The 18,551-nt window shown below is 58.0% G+C and overlaps 1 protein-coding gene across 1 annotated transcript in view; it reads right to left on the bottom strand.

Annotated features, from left to right (window-relative positions):
• Positions 1-18,551, bottom strand: part of CASTOR2 (cytosolic arginine sensor for mTORC1 subunit 2) — a 42,140-nt gene that overhangs the window by 3,537 nt on the left and 20,052 nt on the right. Inside the window, exon 2 of the mRNA XM_070064501.1 lies at positions 7,719-7,789. Coding sequence (XP_069920602.1) covers positions 7,719-7,789 — 71 coding nt within the window. The remainder of the gene's footprint in view (positions 1-7,718; positions 7,790-18,551) is intronic.

The following is an 18,551-nucleotide window of genomic DNA, read 5'->3' as shown; positions in this document are numbered from 1 at the left end:
GTGGATCTCGTGGGAAGTGGTTTATCTACACCGAACCTCAGCTTCCTGAGCTGTAAACCGATGGCAGTCGCCAGCGCTCTGACTTCTTCCTTCTCACAACCCTCACAGGCGCTGCCATCACCCGCACCGGGCCACATGCGCCGGCCCTGTGGTTTGCAAACTGAGCTCCTGGGGCCCTCCCGCGGGAGTGCTGGGTGGTGGCAGCAAAGCCAGGACAAAGACAGGTTGGGGGGGCCCTGGGGTTTCCCTCCACGATGCTGCCAGACCTGATACAGCCACGGCCTGCCCCCCGCAGCCCCCCCCGCATGTGGGACATGATACACGCGTGTGCACATGTCCCCAAAGACACAAGCATGAGTGCAGGGTGCACACGGGACTCCCTTGCATACACACATCCTGTGCCAGGCCCAGAGTGGGGCGGGGAGCAGGGTCCAGGGGGGAGGCAGAACGACACTCCCTTGGGTGTACACAGGCATCCTGGAGCCAGCAAAGGGGACTGGTGACAGGGCCCAAGGTCATGTACAACCAGGACCCAAACCCGAGTCTGACTGCAAAGCCCAAGTTCCAGCCTGAGCAGCAAATGGGCAAGAAGTCAGACCACTTTGAGAAGACCTGGGCAAAGGAGAGGGACTGGAGACTGGCGAGTTGACGGGGCCATTGAGGGGCTGTGCCTGCAAGGTGGCTCTGGGGGACGGGAGGTGGACAGAGGAACCAGCCAGGCTCCCTGCCGCCCAGCTCTGGTCGCCACGGTGGCTGCAGCCTTGGGAGCCCCCTCGGTCCTGCTGGCCCAGGGGTGGCTGCACAGCAGAGGGGCACTCACTGCTTGATGGGCTGGCAAGGCCCTCGTTCTGGGGCTCCCTTGGCTGTCCGCTCCCCAGGCAGCAGCCTCAGGAGAGGAGAACGCCCAAGTGCCCTTTGGATTCTAAAGCTCTAAGCGGGGGCTGTTCCTGGACTGCAGGGCACTGTGTGTGGGTGGCCCTGTGAGCCCCCTTTTGTCTGCCTGTGAGTTGAACAAGGAGCCGCCGAGACCCTGACCGTGAGCCGTGGAGGTGGCTACCCCAGCCCAGGCACCGACTCCAGGCATCTCTGACCATGCACCAAGCCCCTATAGCCTTTTTTTTTTTTTTTCCTTTTTAAAGATTCATTTTATTTATTTGAAAGGCAGAGTGACAGGGGGTTAAGGACAGAGATGTTTCATTGGCTGGTTCACTCCCCAAATGGTCACAACAGCCAGGGCTGGGCCAGGCTTCAGCCAGGAGCTAGTAAACTCCATTTGGGTCTCCTACATGCGTGCAGAGACCCAAATACTTGGGCCACCTTTTGCTGCTTTCTCAGGTGCATGAGCAGGAAGCTGGACCAGAAATGGAGCAGCCGGGACTCAAACCGGCGCTCAGATGGGATGCTGGTGTCGCAAGTGGTGGCTTAACCTGCTGCGCCACCTCGGCAGCCCCAGCTCCTACAGCCTCTGAGGGAAAGTGCTAGCAGGTTGTTTACCTCAAGGAACGATCACACCCCAGGACGACGTAGGCTTCTGCAAATTCACCCACTATTTGCCCTGCCTCTTCCAAACTCCTCAGGTCTCAAAACCGCCCAGTGGCTTCCTCTCTTCCTTGGAGCACAAAGGCCCAGCCATGCTCCCAACCAGCACCGCCCGGGTGAGCTCCCTGCAACGCCAGAGCGGCTCTGTACCTGTCCTGTCCCATCCGGGCACTTGACCAGGAATCGGAAGCTTCATTCTCATTCTTTTTTTTTTTTTTTAACATTTATTTTACTTGAAAGTCACAGTTACACAGAGAGAGGAGAGACAGAGAGAGAGAGAGGAGAGAGAGAGGGAGAGGAGAGGGAGAGGGAGAGGGAGGGGAGAGGGAGAGGGAGAGGGAGAGGGAGAGGGAGAGGGAGAGGGAGAGGGAGAGGGAGAGGGAGAGGGAGAGGGAGAGGGAGAGGGAGAGGGAGAGGGAGGGGGAGAGAGAGAGAGAGAGAGAGAGAGAGAGAGAGAGAGAAGAGGCAGAGAGATAGACACACACACACACACACACACACAGATCTTCCATCCACTGGTTCACTCCCCAGATGGCCACAACAGCCGGAGCTGCCGTCTGCAGTACTGGCATCCCCTATGAGTGCTGGTTCAAGTCCCGGCTGCTCCACTTCCAACCCAGCTCCCTGCTAATGCACTTGGGAAAGCAGCAGAGGACGGCCTAAGTGCTCGGGCCCCTGTGTCCACATGGGAGACCTGGATGAAGTTCCTGGCTCCTGGCTTCAGCCTGGTCTAGCTCTGGTTGTTGCAGCCATTTGGGGTGTGAACCGGTGGATGGAAGATCTATTTCTCTCTCTCTCTTTCTCTATGTAACTCTGCTTTTCAAATAAATAAATAAATAAATCATCTTTAAAAAAAATGAAAAAAAATCTAACAAATAAGGGTTCCCTCCCCCGATAGATGAACCACCGTTCATTTATGAAGAAAGCCAATGTTTTTCTTCAGAGACGCATTAGATAATCGAGGAAGCGTGAGTAGAATGTTTCTGTTAGAGACGCCGGCACGGACGTGTGATGCCACAGGCATGGCGGGGAGGAGCTCTTATTTCTAGCAGAGGCGTGTTCAAGTCTTCAGAGGTGAACCGTGCAAGTGTCTTAGCGTCAAGTGATTCGGAAAACAAATGTGTGCATGCAGGTGGTGTGTGCTCACCAGTGTGTGCGTCTATGTGGGTGGGTGTGCCTGAGTGTGTGCATGCATGCGGGGGTGTGCTTACAAGTGTGTGCGTGTGGGTGTGTTCACAAGTGTCTGCATGTATGTGCATGTATGTGTGCCTATGAGCATGTGGGTGTGTGTTCGTGAGTGTGCACCTGCATTGTGGGCGTGTATGCCCAAGTGTTCATGGAGGAAGACACACATTGTCATTCAAGGACCACAGGCGAGTCTAATTCCAACTGTCCAACTGGAGGGTATATGGGTGGTTTTATTTTTTATTATTAATTTCTTAATAGAGTGGTATTATTTATTTGTTTTCATTTTATTTGAAAGGCAGGGAATCACAGCCAGAGAATCGCCCATCTGCTGGTTCATTTCCCATTGTGGAATTGCTGCAACGGCCAGGGCTGGACCAGGCCAGAGCCAGGAGCCTGGAGCTCCATCCAGATCTCCCATGCGTGCGGCAGGGACCCAAGGACTTGAGCCATCACCTGCTGCCTCCCCGGATACCCCCTAGCAGGAAGCTGGATCGGCAGTAGAAGAGCCAGGAAGAGCCAGGACTCGAAGCAGGCACTACCTGGATACAGGTGTTCCAAGCGGCACTGAAGGGCTGCACCAAACACCGGCTCCTGGATAGGCATTTCCTGCAGGAAGCTTCGCTGTTTTCCAAGTTTGAACATTGACCAAATGTGGGGCCAGCATTGTAGCACAGGTTAAGCTGCTGCCTGCCATGCCAGGATCCCATACAGGCACTGGCTCATGTCCCGGCTGCTCCACTTCCTACCCAGCTCCCTGCTAATGCACCTGGGAAAGTAGCAGAAGATAACCCAAGTGCTTGGGACCCCTGTACCCACACGGGAGACCCAGACAGAGTTCCAGGCTCCTGGCTTCGACCTGGCCCAGGCTTGGCTATTGTGGTCATTTGGATAGTGAGCCAGTGGACATAATCTCTCTCTCCTAACTCTGCATTTCAAATAAATAAACAAATCTAAAAAAAGAACACCTCTCAAAATATAGCTATTGAGGAGAAGCCTGCTTTTGAATGCTATTTGGTATTGACGAATGAAGGTGAAATTAAATAGCAGAATAAAAGACCAAAGTGCAGTTTGGGGCGGGGGGCGGTGAGCATTTGGTGAAATGATTAAGCTGCCACTCAGGACACCTGGGTACTATCAGAGTGCTGGGTTCCAGTCCTGAAACTCTGCTTCGGACCCAGCTTCCTGCTAACGTGCACTCTGGGCGACAGCAGATGGTGGCCCAAGTATTTGGTTCCCCGCCATGCACATGTGAGACCCAGACCGAGTTGCAGGCTCCTGGCTTTGGTGTGGCCCAGCACGTGAGGAAACAACCAGTAGATGGAAGATTTTTTCTTTCAAGTAAAATAAAAAAGTGTGGTGAGCATTTAGCCTATTGGTTCAGACACCCGGGTTCCACCCTGGACACCTGGGTCTCAGCCCGGCTCTGGCTCCCAACTCCAGCTTCCTGCAAATGAAGACCCTGGGAGGCAGGAGACCTGGACTGAGCTCCAGGCTCCCAGGCTTGGCTTGGCTCAGTGCCAGCCATCGTGGGCATCTGGAGGTGGTGTTTAATCAGGGGGTGGGAACGCTCTGTCTACCTTTGTCTCTCTGGTCCCCACAGAAGCAAAGAACTCGATTTTATAAGATAAAAGCACAGACATGCACTGCAGGCCAACTCTGCCCATCCAGCAGGTGTGGGCGAGCGGCGGGGCCTCTCGGGAGATCCCTGCACAAGGCCGGCCTGCAGGGGTCACGGGGACGGGGAAGGACAGGAGTTGGGATGTCGGGCGTACCAGTGCTCACAGCCCACCTGCCTCGCCCCATCCGGGGAAGCGCAGTGCCGGCCCCCAGGCTGTTAATTTCAGCAGCGGGGTAGCCCCTCCTAAACCCGGGCTGGGAGTGACCCCCCACTCCTGCTCAGGCGGAGAGCTGGCTTCAGAAGCCTGGAACTCCATCCGAGTCTCCCATGTGGGTGGTAGGAGCCCCAGCACTTGGGCCATCCTCCGCTGCTTTCCCATGCACATGAACAGGGAGCTGAATCGGAAGTGGAGAAGCCAGGACTCATGGGTAATGCCGGCGTCACAGCTGCCTCACTGTGCCTCAACACCGGTCCCCAGAGGTGACTTCCGAGCGTGCTCCCCCCCTCCACCTTCCAACAGGTCACATGCCCTGTCCCCGGTGAGGCACAGGTCATGCTGACCCACGGCTGTCCTGCTTTACATACAGAGGGAGGGGCTACGATGTGGAGGCTGGACTAACACGGGCCCCCTCCCCTCAACTCCAAACCTGAGACTCCTGCCTCCACCTAAAGGCTTCTGTCGCTAGGGTGGGTCCCTAAGAACACCTTGCATTGCACCAGGGCAGTGCTCATTCAGTCAAAGAAAAGCTCCCAAACCCCCAAGCACGCCCCCTCTGCCACACGTGGCCACACAGCGCCTTCTGGAGCCAAGAAACATTTGACAGCTTCCATGTCCAACAGGGACCTCTGCTAGCCCATGCTGTTGTTGCTTATTTATTTATTTATTTATTTATCTTGTTATTAGAGAGAGAGAATCTTGCATCCACTGGTTCACTCCCCAAGTGGCTGCAAAGGCTGGGGTTGGGCCAGGCCAAAGGCAGGAGCCCAGGAGTGTTCTCCACGACTCCCCTGTGGGTACAGGGGTCCACGTACTTCAGCCATTACCTGCTGCTCTCCCAGGCGCATGAGCATGGAGCTGGATTGCAAGTAGAGCAGCTGGGACTCGTATGGCGCACATATGGGATGCAGGCAGCAGCTTAACCCGCTGTGCCACAACGCTGGGCAATGGTACATGGTCTTTATGGTCCACCACCTGCCCTCCTGGGGAAGGCTCACGGTCAAGGACAGCACTCGCTTTCTGGAGTGAGACCGCCTATGAGAACCTCCATGGCAGTTTAGCCAGCCCACTACTGCCAAGCCCCGCCCACTTCTGCCCTCTAAGCCACTGGAGGGAAGGCCCAGCACTCCAAGTAAGGGTGAGGAGCAGCAGGTGTCCAGTGGGGGGGCTCACTCTGCAGCCCCTCTCTGCCCGCAGCTCCAAGGTGAGAGAGCTGCGAGGGAGACCCTCACCCACAGGTCAGGCCATCCAGAGGCACTGGCTTGTGTCCTGGCTGCTCCACTTCTGATCCAGCTCCCTGCCTGAACAAGCGGCAGAAGATGGCCCAAGTGCTTGGGCCTCTGCACCGGTGTGAGACCCACATGGAGCTCCTGGCCCAGCCCCAGGGCTGCTGTGGTCATCTGGGGAGTGAAGCAGTGGATGCAGCATCTCTCTCTCTTCCTAGTCTAACTCTGCCTTTCATAAATAAATCCCCCCCCCCCCAAAAAAGAAGAAAGAAAAAGGTTGGAAGTTCCCACGCTCGGACAATGTCAGCTGGATGAATGAATGTGCGAATACGTGAATGACGGGATGGTGCCTGTGATGGTGGGACAGGGCCTCCCTGTGGGTAACCTGCTCTCTCTCTCTCCTTTTGCTATGGAGTGGGAAGCCCTGTCTGTGCTCTGGCTACAGCCACTTCCTTGGAGGTGGGGAGGGAGGGTGAGACATGTGGGGCACCCGCCCCCGTCTGCAGGCCAGGCAGGGGCTTCTCCCCAGGCAGCAGGGTCTGAGGCGGCCTGCTGTGCAGACCCAAGGTGAGACCCACACGAGGGTCCCTTCCAGTGCCATGTCTCAGCCTGTTTCAGGAAGCAGCCGAGTTCCATATCCAGCTGTCATCTTGAGCAATCCCCGAAGCAAACAAGAGGAAGGAAAAACGCTACAGTTACTGAGTTGTCTCTGGGTGGTCCTGCCTGTGGCTTTTAAAAATGTCCCACTGGGTACATCTCAGGGACAAAGTAACTCAGTGGTTCCAGGCCAGCATCCCCTGTGGCCATCTGGCTTAGCTGTTGAGACATCCCTGTCCCATGTCAAAATACCCGGGTTCAACACCTGGCCTGGCTCCCAGGCAGACTGTGGGAGGCAGCAGGTGATGGCTCAATTATGTGGGTCCCTGCCGTCCACCTAGGAGACCTGGATTGCGTTCCAGGCTCCTGAGTCCAGCCCTGGCCCACCCCCAGCTGTTGCAGGTGTTTGGACAGCGAACCAGCGGACAGGAGCTCTGTCTGTCTCTCTGTGTCTCACTGCCCCTCAGATAAGTGAAGAAAAAAAAAAAAAAGAAGAACCAAAAAACCTTCCAAGAGTCTGGGGTAGGGGCGGGGGCGGGGGTGGGGGAGTGACACAGCAGGTACAGATGTTCTTTCAGGGGGCATGGAATGTTCTGGAACCCCAAGGTAGAGATGACCGCATACCTCAGCGATATCAAAAGCTGGTGAACTGTATACTTAAAAGCGGTGGATTTTATGACCCGCGAAGCTGTAACTCAACTTAAAAAGTGGACAAATGGGGCCGGTGTTGTGGCACAGTGGGTTAAGTCACGGCCTACAATGCCAGCATTCCACACGGGAACGTAGGTTCAAGTCCCAGCTGCTCTGCTCCCGGCTCATGTGCCTGGGAAAGCAGCCGACTATGGCCCAAGTGCTTGGGCTCCTGCACCCACCTGCGAGACCTGGATGGAGTTCTAGGTCCCTGGTTCCAGCCTGGCCCAGCCCTGGCTATTGTGGCCATCTGGGGAGTGAACCAAAGATCTCTCCCTCTTTGTCTGTCTATTTCTCTGTGTGTGTGTCATTCTACCTTTCAAACAAATAAATCTTAAAAGAAAAAGTGGACCAACAGCAAATGTAAATAATAAAAGGTTCATAAATGAGGCTTCTGAACTAGGAATGAGGCCTGAGGGCATTTCAAAGCTCATAGTAAGTAGGTGCTCAATAAAACATGCTCCTCTTCTTTCCTGCTGGCGTGAACTGGTGGTGGGGGAACACTGTGTCCTACTGGCCGCGCCCTGCTGAGGCCGTGTCGGGGCGAGTGGGGCTGGAACCCAGGGCGACGAGGACAGAGACGGTCGGCTGACTGTCCAGCAGAGCAGCCGACAGCCCGGCGCCGGGTGCGAGAAACGCTCACCTAGGAAGCCCTCCTCATCCACGATGATGGTGTAATCTTCCGGCGTCTCCGTCAGGCTGAAGAATTTGCACCTGGGCGGACAGACACACAGACACAGGGCGTCCCGTCAGTCTCGGCAGGCTCCCGTGGCAGCCGTGCCCACCCACGACCCGGAGGGAGCCGACTCAGTCTGCCCGGGGCTCTGACCCCGGGGGGGTGCCGGCAGCCTCGGGGAAGCTGCCGGTCTCTCCTCCATCCCCCTCACCCCCCAGTTCTGACTCAGAGTGTTGTACGCAGGCCTGAAGGTGCCGATCGTCCTGCTGCACCCCCTCACTTTCGGGGGCCCGAGCCCGCTATCCTGCTTCTCTCAGAGGGGGACGGGTGGCTAGGGCAGGGGCTGGGCAGATCAGATGATTCCTCTTGCCGTGACCTCGTAGTCTCTGTCCCTGAAGGCCTGATTCCCTCCCACGCGACCCATCCAGCCCGGCCCTCGCTGACTTCCATGTGGAAGATAGAGGTGTGGCCGCCGGTGACTTTCTAGGGGGCCTGGGTCTCCACACTGCCACTCGCCGTCACCCTTGGCAATGACTTCGCCTTATTTCCCCCACAATGAACCCATTACTGCCCCCAAAGACAGGGGTCAGGACTCTCTGTTGCCTGCTGGTCTCAGTAGCGCGCGTGCTCTTGGGGCCCAGCAAACACACTGGGCGGCGTGGTCCCAGGTCCAGGCAGCTCCTGAGCTGGGGTATAAGAGCTCTGGTTCCCGGCGCTGGGAGCTCATCACCCTGTTCCATGCTTGTATCTGCTCCCTGCCCAGCCAGAGCTGCCCCCTGCAGGGCACCTGGGGTGCCGCAGAAGGAGTCGCAAGCCTGAGTGTGCACCCATGGCGGCTCGCAAGAAAATGGCCTCTGGTCACTTCTGGGGCATCGCCAGGTTCGGGCTCTGTGCCCACTGCACGAAACCCATGCATCTTGGGAGCCATGACAGCAGGGGACCCAGCAAGCCACCCAGGCAAGGGCCAGATCTCACTTCCCCGAAGAGTAAAGGGAAACTGATGGGTGGTGAGGACAGTGCGGAAGGGGTCAGGGTGGCCAGCAGGTCCCTCTCTCAGGCCCGGCCATCCTCGCCTATCAGCCGCCCTGCAACTCTGCAACTCCACGGCACCCTGCAATGAGTGCATCAGTTGATCTATGCAGAGTGCCTGGGTTCAACTCCTGGCTCTACTTCTGACCCAGCTTCCTGCTAATGCGCACCCTAGGAGGCAAGTACTTGGGTCCTGGCTACCTACATGGGAGACCTGGATGGAGTTCTAGGCTCCTGGTTTCACCCTGGCCCAGCCCCAGCTGGTGTGTGCATTTGGGGAGTGAACCAACAGATCTAAGATTTGTCTTTGTCTTTCAAATACATGCATTTGGAAGGCAGAGTGACAGAAAGAGAGAGAAGCAGACACAAAGAGATTTCCATTCACTGGCTCACTCCCTGAACGGCTGCAATGGCTGAAATGGGGCTAGGTTGAAGCCAGGATCCACAAACTCCATCTCGGTTTCCCACGTGTGTGCAGGGGCCCAAGCACTTGGGCCCTCACCTGCTGCTTTCCCAGGCTCATCAGCAGGGAGCCAGATGGGAAGCCGAGCACCCAGGACTTGAACCACCACTCTGACACGGGGATGTCGCCATTACAAGTGGCTAAGGCTTAACCCGCTATGCCACAATGCCAGCCTTTCAAGCAGATTTCTACAGAAGGGTGACTGTGTTAGTGGTTGCCAGGGGATGAGCAGGGGCTGGGCATCGAGGGGTTCTGGACAACTCTGAGGGGGATGGGCCTGCCTGGTCTCTCGGGGACAATGTTGGTTACAAGTCTTGGTCACACACGTTTGCCAAGACTCAAGGAACTGCCGGCTCCAAAGGCTGAGTTTTACTGGACGTGAATGAGACTTTGATAAACCCGACTTCACGGGGAAGCTGTGGCAGCCGGTGCTGAGGCGGCTCCTGGTCCCCTCTGACCTCCTGCTCAGCCAGCAGCACAGACTCTCGCAATCCCATCTCCCTGTCTGCCTATCCCGGATCTGCAGCCTCTGTCTGGACAGATGCAACCTCTCACTGCATGGCCGTCGCCAGCTGGGCCTGGCTCTTTCCTAGGGACCCCCGTGGGCTCAGAGCACCCCCAGCCTTCAGAGCCTCCTCCAGCCGCCCGAGAGTCCTGTGGGTATGCGCAGATGCGAAGCTTGTTCCAAGGACTGTCCTGGCTGGGCGGGCTGCTCTGGGTGGAGAGCCCGGGAACCGCTCTGGCCGTGGGACATAAACACCAGCAGATGGCAAGCGCGCGTTGGCTGGGCGCATGGGGCATAAATAAGTAAGCTGTTGAAGTGACCAGTCCCCTGGGGCAGGTGGCCCTGGGGCCCCGCCAGCTGCCGGATGCCTGTCCTGAAATGTGCACCTTGGCGTGGGCAGGCCCCGGAGAGGCAGACCTGCCAGAGGTGACCTGCCACTACTCTTCTGGTCACCGTCTCGGTCTCCCGCTCCTGCTGCCCGCTCGGTGTCACACCGAGATGTTTTCTCTCTCTCCAACCCTGCCCACAGTGGGAACCCTGGCCGGGAAGACTACATCAGCTTCATACCATCTTCTTCTTCTTCTTTTTTTTTCTGTAATCTTTATTTATTTATTTAAAAGGCAGAGTGACAGAGAGAGAGAGATCTCTTTCATCCACTCATTCACTCCATAAATGGCCCCAACAGTCAGGGCCAGGCCAGGCTGAAGCCACGAGCCAGGAACTCCATCCGGATCTCCGACATGGGTGGCAGGGGCCCAGGTCAACAGCAGGAGGAGGCCCTGAGGCACCTGTTGTGGCTGTGTGTTGTGCCAGGGGGGACGCAGCAGCCAGGAGCAGCCAGCAGCAGGGTGGTTGGGGTCTCGAAGCACATCAAGCCCTCGTCCCTCTGTCACTGTGATGGGAGCTCCACTAGCTGCCTCCAAGGGTGCGCATTAGCAGGAGGGAGCCGGAGCTAGAACCAGGCACTCTAATAAGGGATGCAGCCTCCCCAGTCCACTGCAGCACAGAGCCCACTCCATGCTTCGTGCCTTCCCTTGCTCTTTTCTTTTTTTAAAGATTTATTTGGAGCCAGCGCTGTGGTGCAGTTGGTAAAGCAGCCATCTGCAGCACCAACATCCCAAATGGGCACTGATTCAAGTCCTGGCTGCTCCACTTCTGATCCAGCTCCCTGCTAATGTGCCTGGGAAGGCAGCAGAAGATGGTCCAAGTGCTTGGGTCCCTGCACCTATGTGGAAGTTGAGAAATTTATTTATTTGAAAGTCAGAGTTACAGACAGAAGGGGAGATAGAGAGAGAGGTCTTTCATCTGCTGGTTTACACCCCAAATGGCTGCAACAGCAAAAGCTGGGCCGGTCTGAAGCTAGGAGCTTCTTCCGGGTCTCCCACATGGGTGCAGGGGCCCAAGTGCTTGGGCCATCTTCCACTGCTTTCCTAGGTGCATCAGCCGGGAGCAGAATAGGAAGTGGGGCAGCCAGGTATGAACTGGAGCCCACATGGGATGCTGGCGTCACAGGTGGCAGCTAATACCTGGTACGCCACAATGCAGGCCCCCAAAGCTGCTTCTTGCAAAATCTCCATCAGGCCTCTTCCCCTAAAGGGAGAGCAGATGGAGCCCGCTTGCTCCTCTGAACCAGCCGCCACCTCTTCACCAGTCTCTCCTGGGTCCTCCACAGGTCTCTCCCGCTATTGATATTTCATTCTTCCCATGAGAAGCCGGCAGCCATGTCAAGCTGTTGTTAGCAGAAAGCCCTGTAAGGGTTTTATGCTTAGAAGGAAGACCTCTTTTGCGCTAAGGTGGGAAATAAGACTTGTTGCTGTCACAGGCTACCAGGAAAATCCAATCTGACCGTGAGGGTGGTGGCATTGGGGCAGATTTCGGGGTGAGACATGGAGGCGGGACGGCCAGAGGAGGAGGCTGAAGGTGGGGACAAAGCCGGGGGAGCTCAGGCTCTCTCCAGGGGATCTCGCTGCCTTCTGTTGTGGGCTCCTAGCTATTCTGGCACGAAACGATCGCCGATACCAGGTCTGCCCCAACCCACCTCCGCAGGCAGCACAGACTCCTCCCGTCCCAGTGAGCAAGCCGCACAGTAGGCCCTCTCCCAGGATGCCGAGACCCGCCCCAGCACTGCCATTGTCCACTCCCAGGTCTGTGTGGGTCAGGGGGCCACCTGCTCCTCTGGCAGACAGCTCCGTCTCTCCCGCTGGGGTGCCCAGTCCCTAGCACAGGTGCGTAATCAGTGCGCACCGAGTGACAGTGTCGACGTGGTCCCTCGGTACCTACTGGGGATGGGTGCCCACACCCCTGCAGACACTAACATCCACAGATACTCACATCCCTTCTGGAAGATGGCACGGAATGGCCTCAAAGCTACCCACACCCTCCTGTAAGACCTTTAAAATCAGCTCCCCATGCCTCAGAAAACCCAACCCCAGGCCGACACATCCCTGCATTTGTGTGCATTTCAGCACAGGGCTCAGCAGCTGCCCACGTCCAGTTTGGCTTTATGGAACTTTCTAGAACTCCTTTTCCCCTGCAGCTTTTCCGCTCTGCAGTTGATTGAATCTGGGACGGCAGAACCCGTACATCTGGATGAACAAATCGTGCTGTCATTCAGCAAAACCGAGGCTCAGCAGGTAAAGGCAGCACCCGGCCCGGGCTCCCGCACAGGCAGCGGCAGCCTGCAGTGTATTCTGCGCGGCTCACGTCTTCCACTCGGAGATGTCCGCCCTCTTACAGGTACGTAACAGGAGCACTCACACTGGCCGGTTCTCCGTCACCCAGCCGGCTTCAGCCCAGACACCTGTCAGCAGGAGCCAAGGGTGCGAGGCAGATGGGCAGTTCCCAGAAGGCGACACCTACATGACTGTGAATCCCCACATACTGGTGATGTCTGCTGTACCGAGCTGCACACAGCTACCAGCAGTGAGCACTGTGGAGCGGCAGGCCTAGACACCCCACATCTGTGCAGGAGTCCTGATTGCTCCACTTCCCATCCAAGCTCCCCACCAATGCACCTGGGAGGCAGCGGATGATGGCCCAAGTGCTTGGGTTCCTGCTACCCACGGTGGGAAGACCAGGATGGAGTTCCTGGCTCCTGTTTGGATGGAAGATCACTTTTATTTCTGTTGCTATGCTTTCAAAGAAGTAAATCTTCAAAGAAAAAGCAGCTATGATAAAAAAAAAAAATATATGCCTCAAGGACTCCATCCAGTTGTTAAACTACTGCATGAAGAAAGAGCGAGGGAGGGGAGAACAGGGCTTCCCCTGGGCGGGCAGGTGACGGTGTCGGCTGCTGTCCAGTCTGCTTCCCCGGTGTGGGGTGTGGATTCATTGCTAACACTCACTAGGTAGAGGGATGCATCAGGGCAGGCCACGTGAGCGCTGGTGAGGGGTCAGGAACCTGGCCTGAGTGAGGCTGGCAGGTGGGTCCTGCTCTCTGGGGACCTTGGGTGAAAAGGAAGTAGAGGCAGCAGGGGGTGGGGCTGGGATCTGGCAGCAGGGCATGGGGACCCAGCCATCGAACTGGAGCTAGGGTCACTCTGTAGGCCGCAGAAAGAGGCAGGAAATGACACGGGAGGGCCACTTGGAGGAAGTGGCCAGAGAGGGCCCAGGCACCAGAGTCAGGCCAGGATCCTGGGACGGGCCCTGGGACTGCATCTCCTCCTCTTTCCATCTGGGCTGGTCAGAGATATGTCTACACACACACACACACACACACACACCCTTAACCTCAGGTAGAGAGTGAACGCCCCAGAAAGAGCCATCAGCACTTAGGAGTGGGAGGGCTTGGCCTTAGCCAGGGGTGGGGAACCTTTCTTTTCTGCCCAGGGCCATGTGGATATTTGGAGCATCATTGGGGCCCTGCAAAACTACCAACTAAAAAAAAAAAATGAGCCTGCTATAGACGTATTGAATTTCAAGTCCCACCTGTGGCTGCGCTGGCAGGGCCAGGCCAAAGGACGTTGGCCTTACGTGGCCCTCGGCCTGGACATTCCCCACCCCTGCCTCAGATACTTGGATGCTGAGCCTGCCCCCTGACCCTTGGGCTCCCAAAAGCTACCTGCTGGTTCCCAGCTATTAACTGGGAGTCAGCACTCCCCAAAGGGCTTGCCACCGCAGGGGGCCCTGCCTGGAGCTGTGTCCCGTCACCCACTGCCCACTCCAGTGCCACTGTCCACACTGGCCCGAGGAGCAGGGTGACCTTGGGCTCACCAACAGCCCTGACCCCTGTACGCCCTCCCTTGCTCCCATCTGGCCTACTAGGCCCCCCAGCCTGCACCCCGGATTCCCCAAGACACACAGGCCGGCCCCCCGCGGACCGTCCACCCTTGCGCGCTTTCTCCCTGGCCAGCTCGTCCCCTTCCCTACTCATACAAGCGCCGTTTCCTCCTTGGCTTCGTCGGCCTCCAGGCTCAAGTTTCTTCCATCCTAAAATAAAGCCTTCACTCAGCCCCATCTCCCCCTCCTCCTCCTCAGGCCACCCCCTTCTCGCCTCCCTGCCGATCTGGCTGGCCCCCAGCCCTGCAGAGGCCCTGGCTCAGCCCACCATGACCTCCAGTCGCCAAACCAGCTGGCGTCTCCCACACGCTCTCCTGCTCTTGACCTGTCAGTTGGGCCCCACCTGGCTGGCCAAGGCCTTCTCCTGGGGTCTCTCCAACTTCCCCCCAACAGAGGCTGCTCCTCTCTTTGTCTCTGCCACGCGGGAGCTCTTGGAAACACCTCAGCCCACGTGATACACTCTCCCCAAATTCTCCCACCTCTGGGTGGTGGTGGTGGTGGTGGTGGGGTTCCAGCCCTGGGGGCCCGGGCTCCTGCTTCCCACTTGGGTTTCTCCTCCTGTGCCCTGGCTTCGACACTCTCAGACTCCTTTCTTTTCTTTTCTTTTCTTTTTTTTTTTTTTTTTTTTGCCAGGCAGAGTGGACAGTGAGAGAGAGAGAGAGACAGAGAAAGGTCTTCCTTTGCCGTTGGTTCACCCTCCAATGGCCGCTGCGGCCGGTGCGCTGCGGCCGGCGCACCGCGCTGATCTGAAGGCAGGAGCCAGGTGCTTCTCCTGGTCTCCCATGGGGTGCAGGGCCCAAGCACTTGGGCCATCCTCCACTGCACTCCCGGGCCACAGCAGAGAGCTTGGCCTGGAAGAGGGGCAACCGGGACAGAATCCAGCGCCCCGACCGGGACTAGAACCCGGTGTGCCGGCGCCGCAGGCAGAGGATTAGCCTAGTGAGCTGCGGCGCCGGCCTCAGACTCCTTTCTGACACCAACTCTCTGGAGATGAGACTGTGGCTGCCCATTTCACAGATGAGTAAACTGAGGCTGGGGAGGGGCAGCGGCCTCTTGACACACGCCCTCATCCCGATGGGATGAACCGGAATGGCACTCCAGTCCGACTTGAAAAACCCACTGCGGCTCCCTCCGGCGCTTGGCCTGGAGCCAGCCACCAGGGCACAGCCCCTCCGTGGGGGCCGAGGAGCTGAATCATCTCCCAGAGACGCATTCTTAGCTTCCCTGGCTGTGGCTGCCTGTTGTGCACAGCCCAGCCGGCGCTGGAAACTCGATCTGTTTACTGTCGGATGCCTGACCCAGCCTGGAGCGAGGCCTCGCCCCGCTGCCCGCCCGCCCGGGGATCCTGGGCCCCATCTGAGCCCTCTTCCAGCCAGACCTTTGAACCACAGGGCAGAGGGGGAGGGGGCTCGCCGCGGTGAAACCCACGCGTGAGAGCAACCAGCAGAGGTTTCTTCGTTCAATCTGTGCATCCCAAGTCCCCATGAAAACCACAAGGGAGCGACCTTGCTGGGACGGGCCAGCCGGGGTGGTAGGGACGTGGGGAAGTGTGGAACCGAGGCTGGAAGGCCGTTCTGGGCTGCCTGCTTTGGGGTCAGGCGTCTGGGCAGGTGGGGGACCTGCCCTCCATTTGCACCCCCCGGATGGATGGATGGGGAGCGAGCTCCCCGTGGAGTCAGGAGGCTGACTTCCGGATGTGGCCTCCTTGCAAGTGACGCCTGGGTGCGCAGCTGGTCCCCTCAACAACGGCCAAGTGGGCAGGGAGCCTGGCAACGCCACGGCCGTCCACTTCAGAGCTGCCCAGGGAGCGGGCCTCGGGGGCAGCGACGCGGCCCAGACTCCTAGCCCTCCAGCACCTAAAATCACTTGCTCTCCTGCCCGGCCGCAAGCCCCTAAAGCGGGGAGCCGGGGTTCGGGAAGCAGCTTCCTGCCCAGATGCCGGGTTCACGACGAGGAGCTGCATTGCCAGGCTTTGGTGGTGTCCCCCCTGCCCCCTCGCTCCCTCCTGGGGGCCGCCTCAGGCAGGTTTAGTCCACTTCCAGCCCCCATTCAAGTCCTGGCTGCTCTGCTGCCTGCTGATGCACCTGGAGAATCAGCAGAAGACGGCCCGAGTGCTTGAGTTCCTGCCGCCCATGCGGGAGACCTGGAGGAGGCTCCTGGCCCTCGGCCCTGGTCTGGCTCCTGCCCTGGCTGTTGCAGCCATCTGGGGAGTGAACCAGCAGATGGAAGACCTCTCCTCTCTCACCTTTCAAAGAAATCTTAATTTTTGTTCATTTCTGTGACTATTAAACCACACCTGGGGGCCTCTGTACCCTCAGTTACAAGCTGCAGACTGTGGCCCTGTTGGCTGTGTGGCTGCAAGGCACAGGCGGTGTGCCTGGTCTCCACGGTGCCAGCAGGTGGAACCCCACGGACAGCGGCCGTCCTGGGTGGCCTGGGACTTTCCTGGCTTCAGTATCAGAAGTGCCCTCAGGCCCAGGCTAGCCAGGAGGGGTTGGTGCCCCAGAGCAGACAGTCCACAAGGACCCCTGGTCCCGCTGACTGGCCCAGGAGGAACCCCAGCACTGATGCACCCATCTTCAGACCAAACCCGAGAAGAGCAGGAGGATGTGCTCAAGGTCATACAGTGACCTTGCAGCCACCAGAATGAGAATGCCTGCAGCATGGTGACCTCAAGCTGCCCGCGCCGCTGAGCCCTCTCTCTTCCTGGCGTCAGTCTGTTTTGTGTGGCTGGGTTCAGCAGCCGGCGGGGCCGTGCAGGCAGGCGGCCGCAGCTCTCGTCTCAGCTGAGGGGCCCAGGCAGAGCCCCAGCCTCCCACAGTGTGCAGGAGAGGCCTGGGTAAATGCTAGGCTCCTGCCTCTGATGGCCCCCGGTACCCTGGTGTCTCCTGGGGTTCAACCCCCAGCTCTGCTGTGTAACCTGGACCAAGCTGCTCACCTTCTCTGAACCTCTCAGTTCAGGTATAGGCGGAACGGGGCCAGTCACGCCTCCCTGCTAGGGTGGCTGTGGACAGGAAAACAGCCTGCAGGCGTCATACGTGTGGGTTTGCACAGGAAGAAGGGCCTGGGCTGTGGGTGCTCAGAGGACAGTGGGCCTTTGGGGAGAGCTGGCACCAATCCTCCCCGACAGGTCCTCCTGTCCCTGGTCCCTGGCCCCCAAAGTCAAACTCTGGACTCTCCAAGACCACCAGGGGAGCTCAGATCTGGCCCTTTCCAGGCCCACTATCACCCCCCTGTCCCGCCCAGCCCTCCTCCTGGGGCTCTTGTCTCTGCCCCTGTCCCTCCACTCCCTACAGTGCAGGCAAGGACAGTTCTTCAGACTTGATGCTCTCACCGCTCGGGTCACACACCTCCTGTGGCTCCCTAGCACCAACACCGTAAGCCTTGGCCTTGGCTCTGCTTACAGGGCAAAGCCATTTGGGCTGCTCCTCTCCAGCCCCTGCTCAGCCACTGTGGGCTCTGACGTGGCCACAGCACTTGCAGCTCCTGCGTGAGTGCTCCCGTGTGTGAGGTCCTCCACACCAGACACTGCCTCTCTTCTCCCCGCCCTGCGTGCGGAATCAGAGCTGAGTTCCCGTCCCTCTGCCCTGACGCTGGGCGCCTGGGCGGGCAGGCACCAACGCTGCACCCTCACCGTGGCCCCTGCTGTGTGCTGGGCCTAGGCAACATTTGTGGACTGACTCCGTCACGGGTCTCAGGTAGCAGGGGCCTGCTTCCGGCCTGGGGGCCTCCTGGGGGTTGGACGGGAGGGTGCTGTGGAGGACAGGGGGAGCACCCTGGCTCACTCGGCCTCAGCGCCTTCAGCCACACTGAGGTGACGGGCTTGGGCCATCTCTGGTCCTCTCAGGGGTGACAGCCAGCCCACTCCCCACCTCCCTAAAACCAAATTACACTTGTTCTTCCTAATCCTTGCATTTCCTTTCCATGACTCCAGCCTTCCATGAACAACTATCATCCAAAAACATCACATGGGAAGTTCCAGAAATAAGCCTTCCCACATTTGAAATTACCACCCTTATAGGCAGCGGATCCATGCAGTATAGGCTACCCCCCCCGCCAGTCCCTAAGCCACCGTCTGGGTTATCAGCTCATCTGGCTTGTGTTCAAGTCACCTCTATTTTACTGAATGATGAAAAGGCCCCAAAGCACCCAGAGTGGAGACACTGACATTTTCATTCTGGGTTGAGGGCACCAAGTCCGAGGCATCCCTACCCCCGGCCCATCCCCCAAGAGCCAGCCTGCAGGGTTGTGTGGCTACTGTCATCACTGGTTCTATTTTATTATTGGTGATTGTGAATATTTTACCTTGTCTAATTTATCGACTAAATTTTATCAGAGGTACATACTTTTTACAAAGATGTATTTAATTATTTGAACGAGTTACAGAGGGAGAGAGAAAGAGAGAGAGAAAAAGAGAGAGAGAGCGAGATTGTTCAGCCACTGGTTCACTTCCCAAATGGCTGCAACTGCCTGGGCTGGGCCAGGCCAAAGCCAGGAGCCAGGAGCTTCTTCTGGGTCTCCCACG

The sequence above is a fragment of the Oryctolagus cuniculus genome, chromosome 19 (assembly GCF_964237555.1).
Source record: "Oryctolagus cuniculus chromosome 19, mOryCun1.1, whole genome shotgun sequence".
Classification (NCBI taxonomy): Eukaryota; Metazoa; Chordata; class Mammalia; order Lagomorpha; family Leporidae; genus Oryctolagus; species Oryctolagus cuniculus.
Note: the sequence above shows the minus strand (reverse complement) of the source record. Positions and strands in the feature narration are given on the sequence as shown.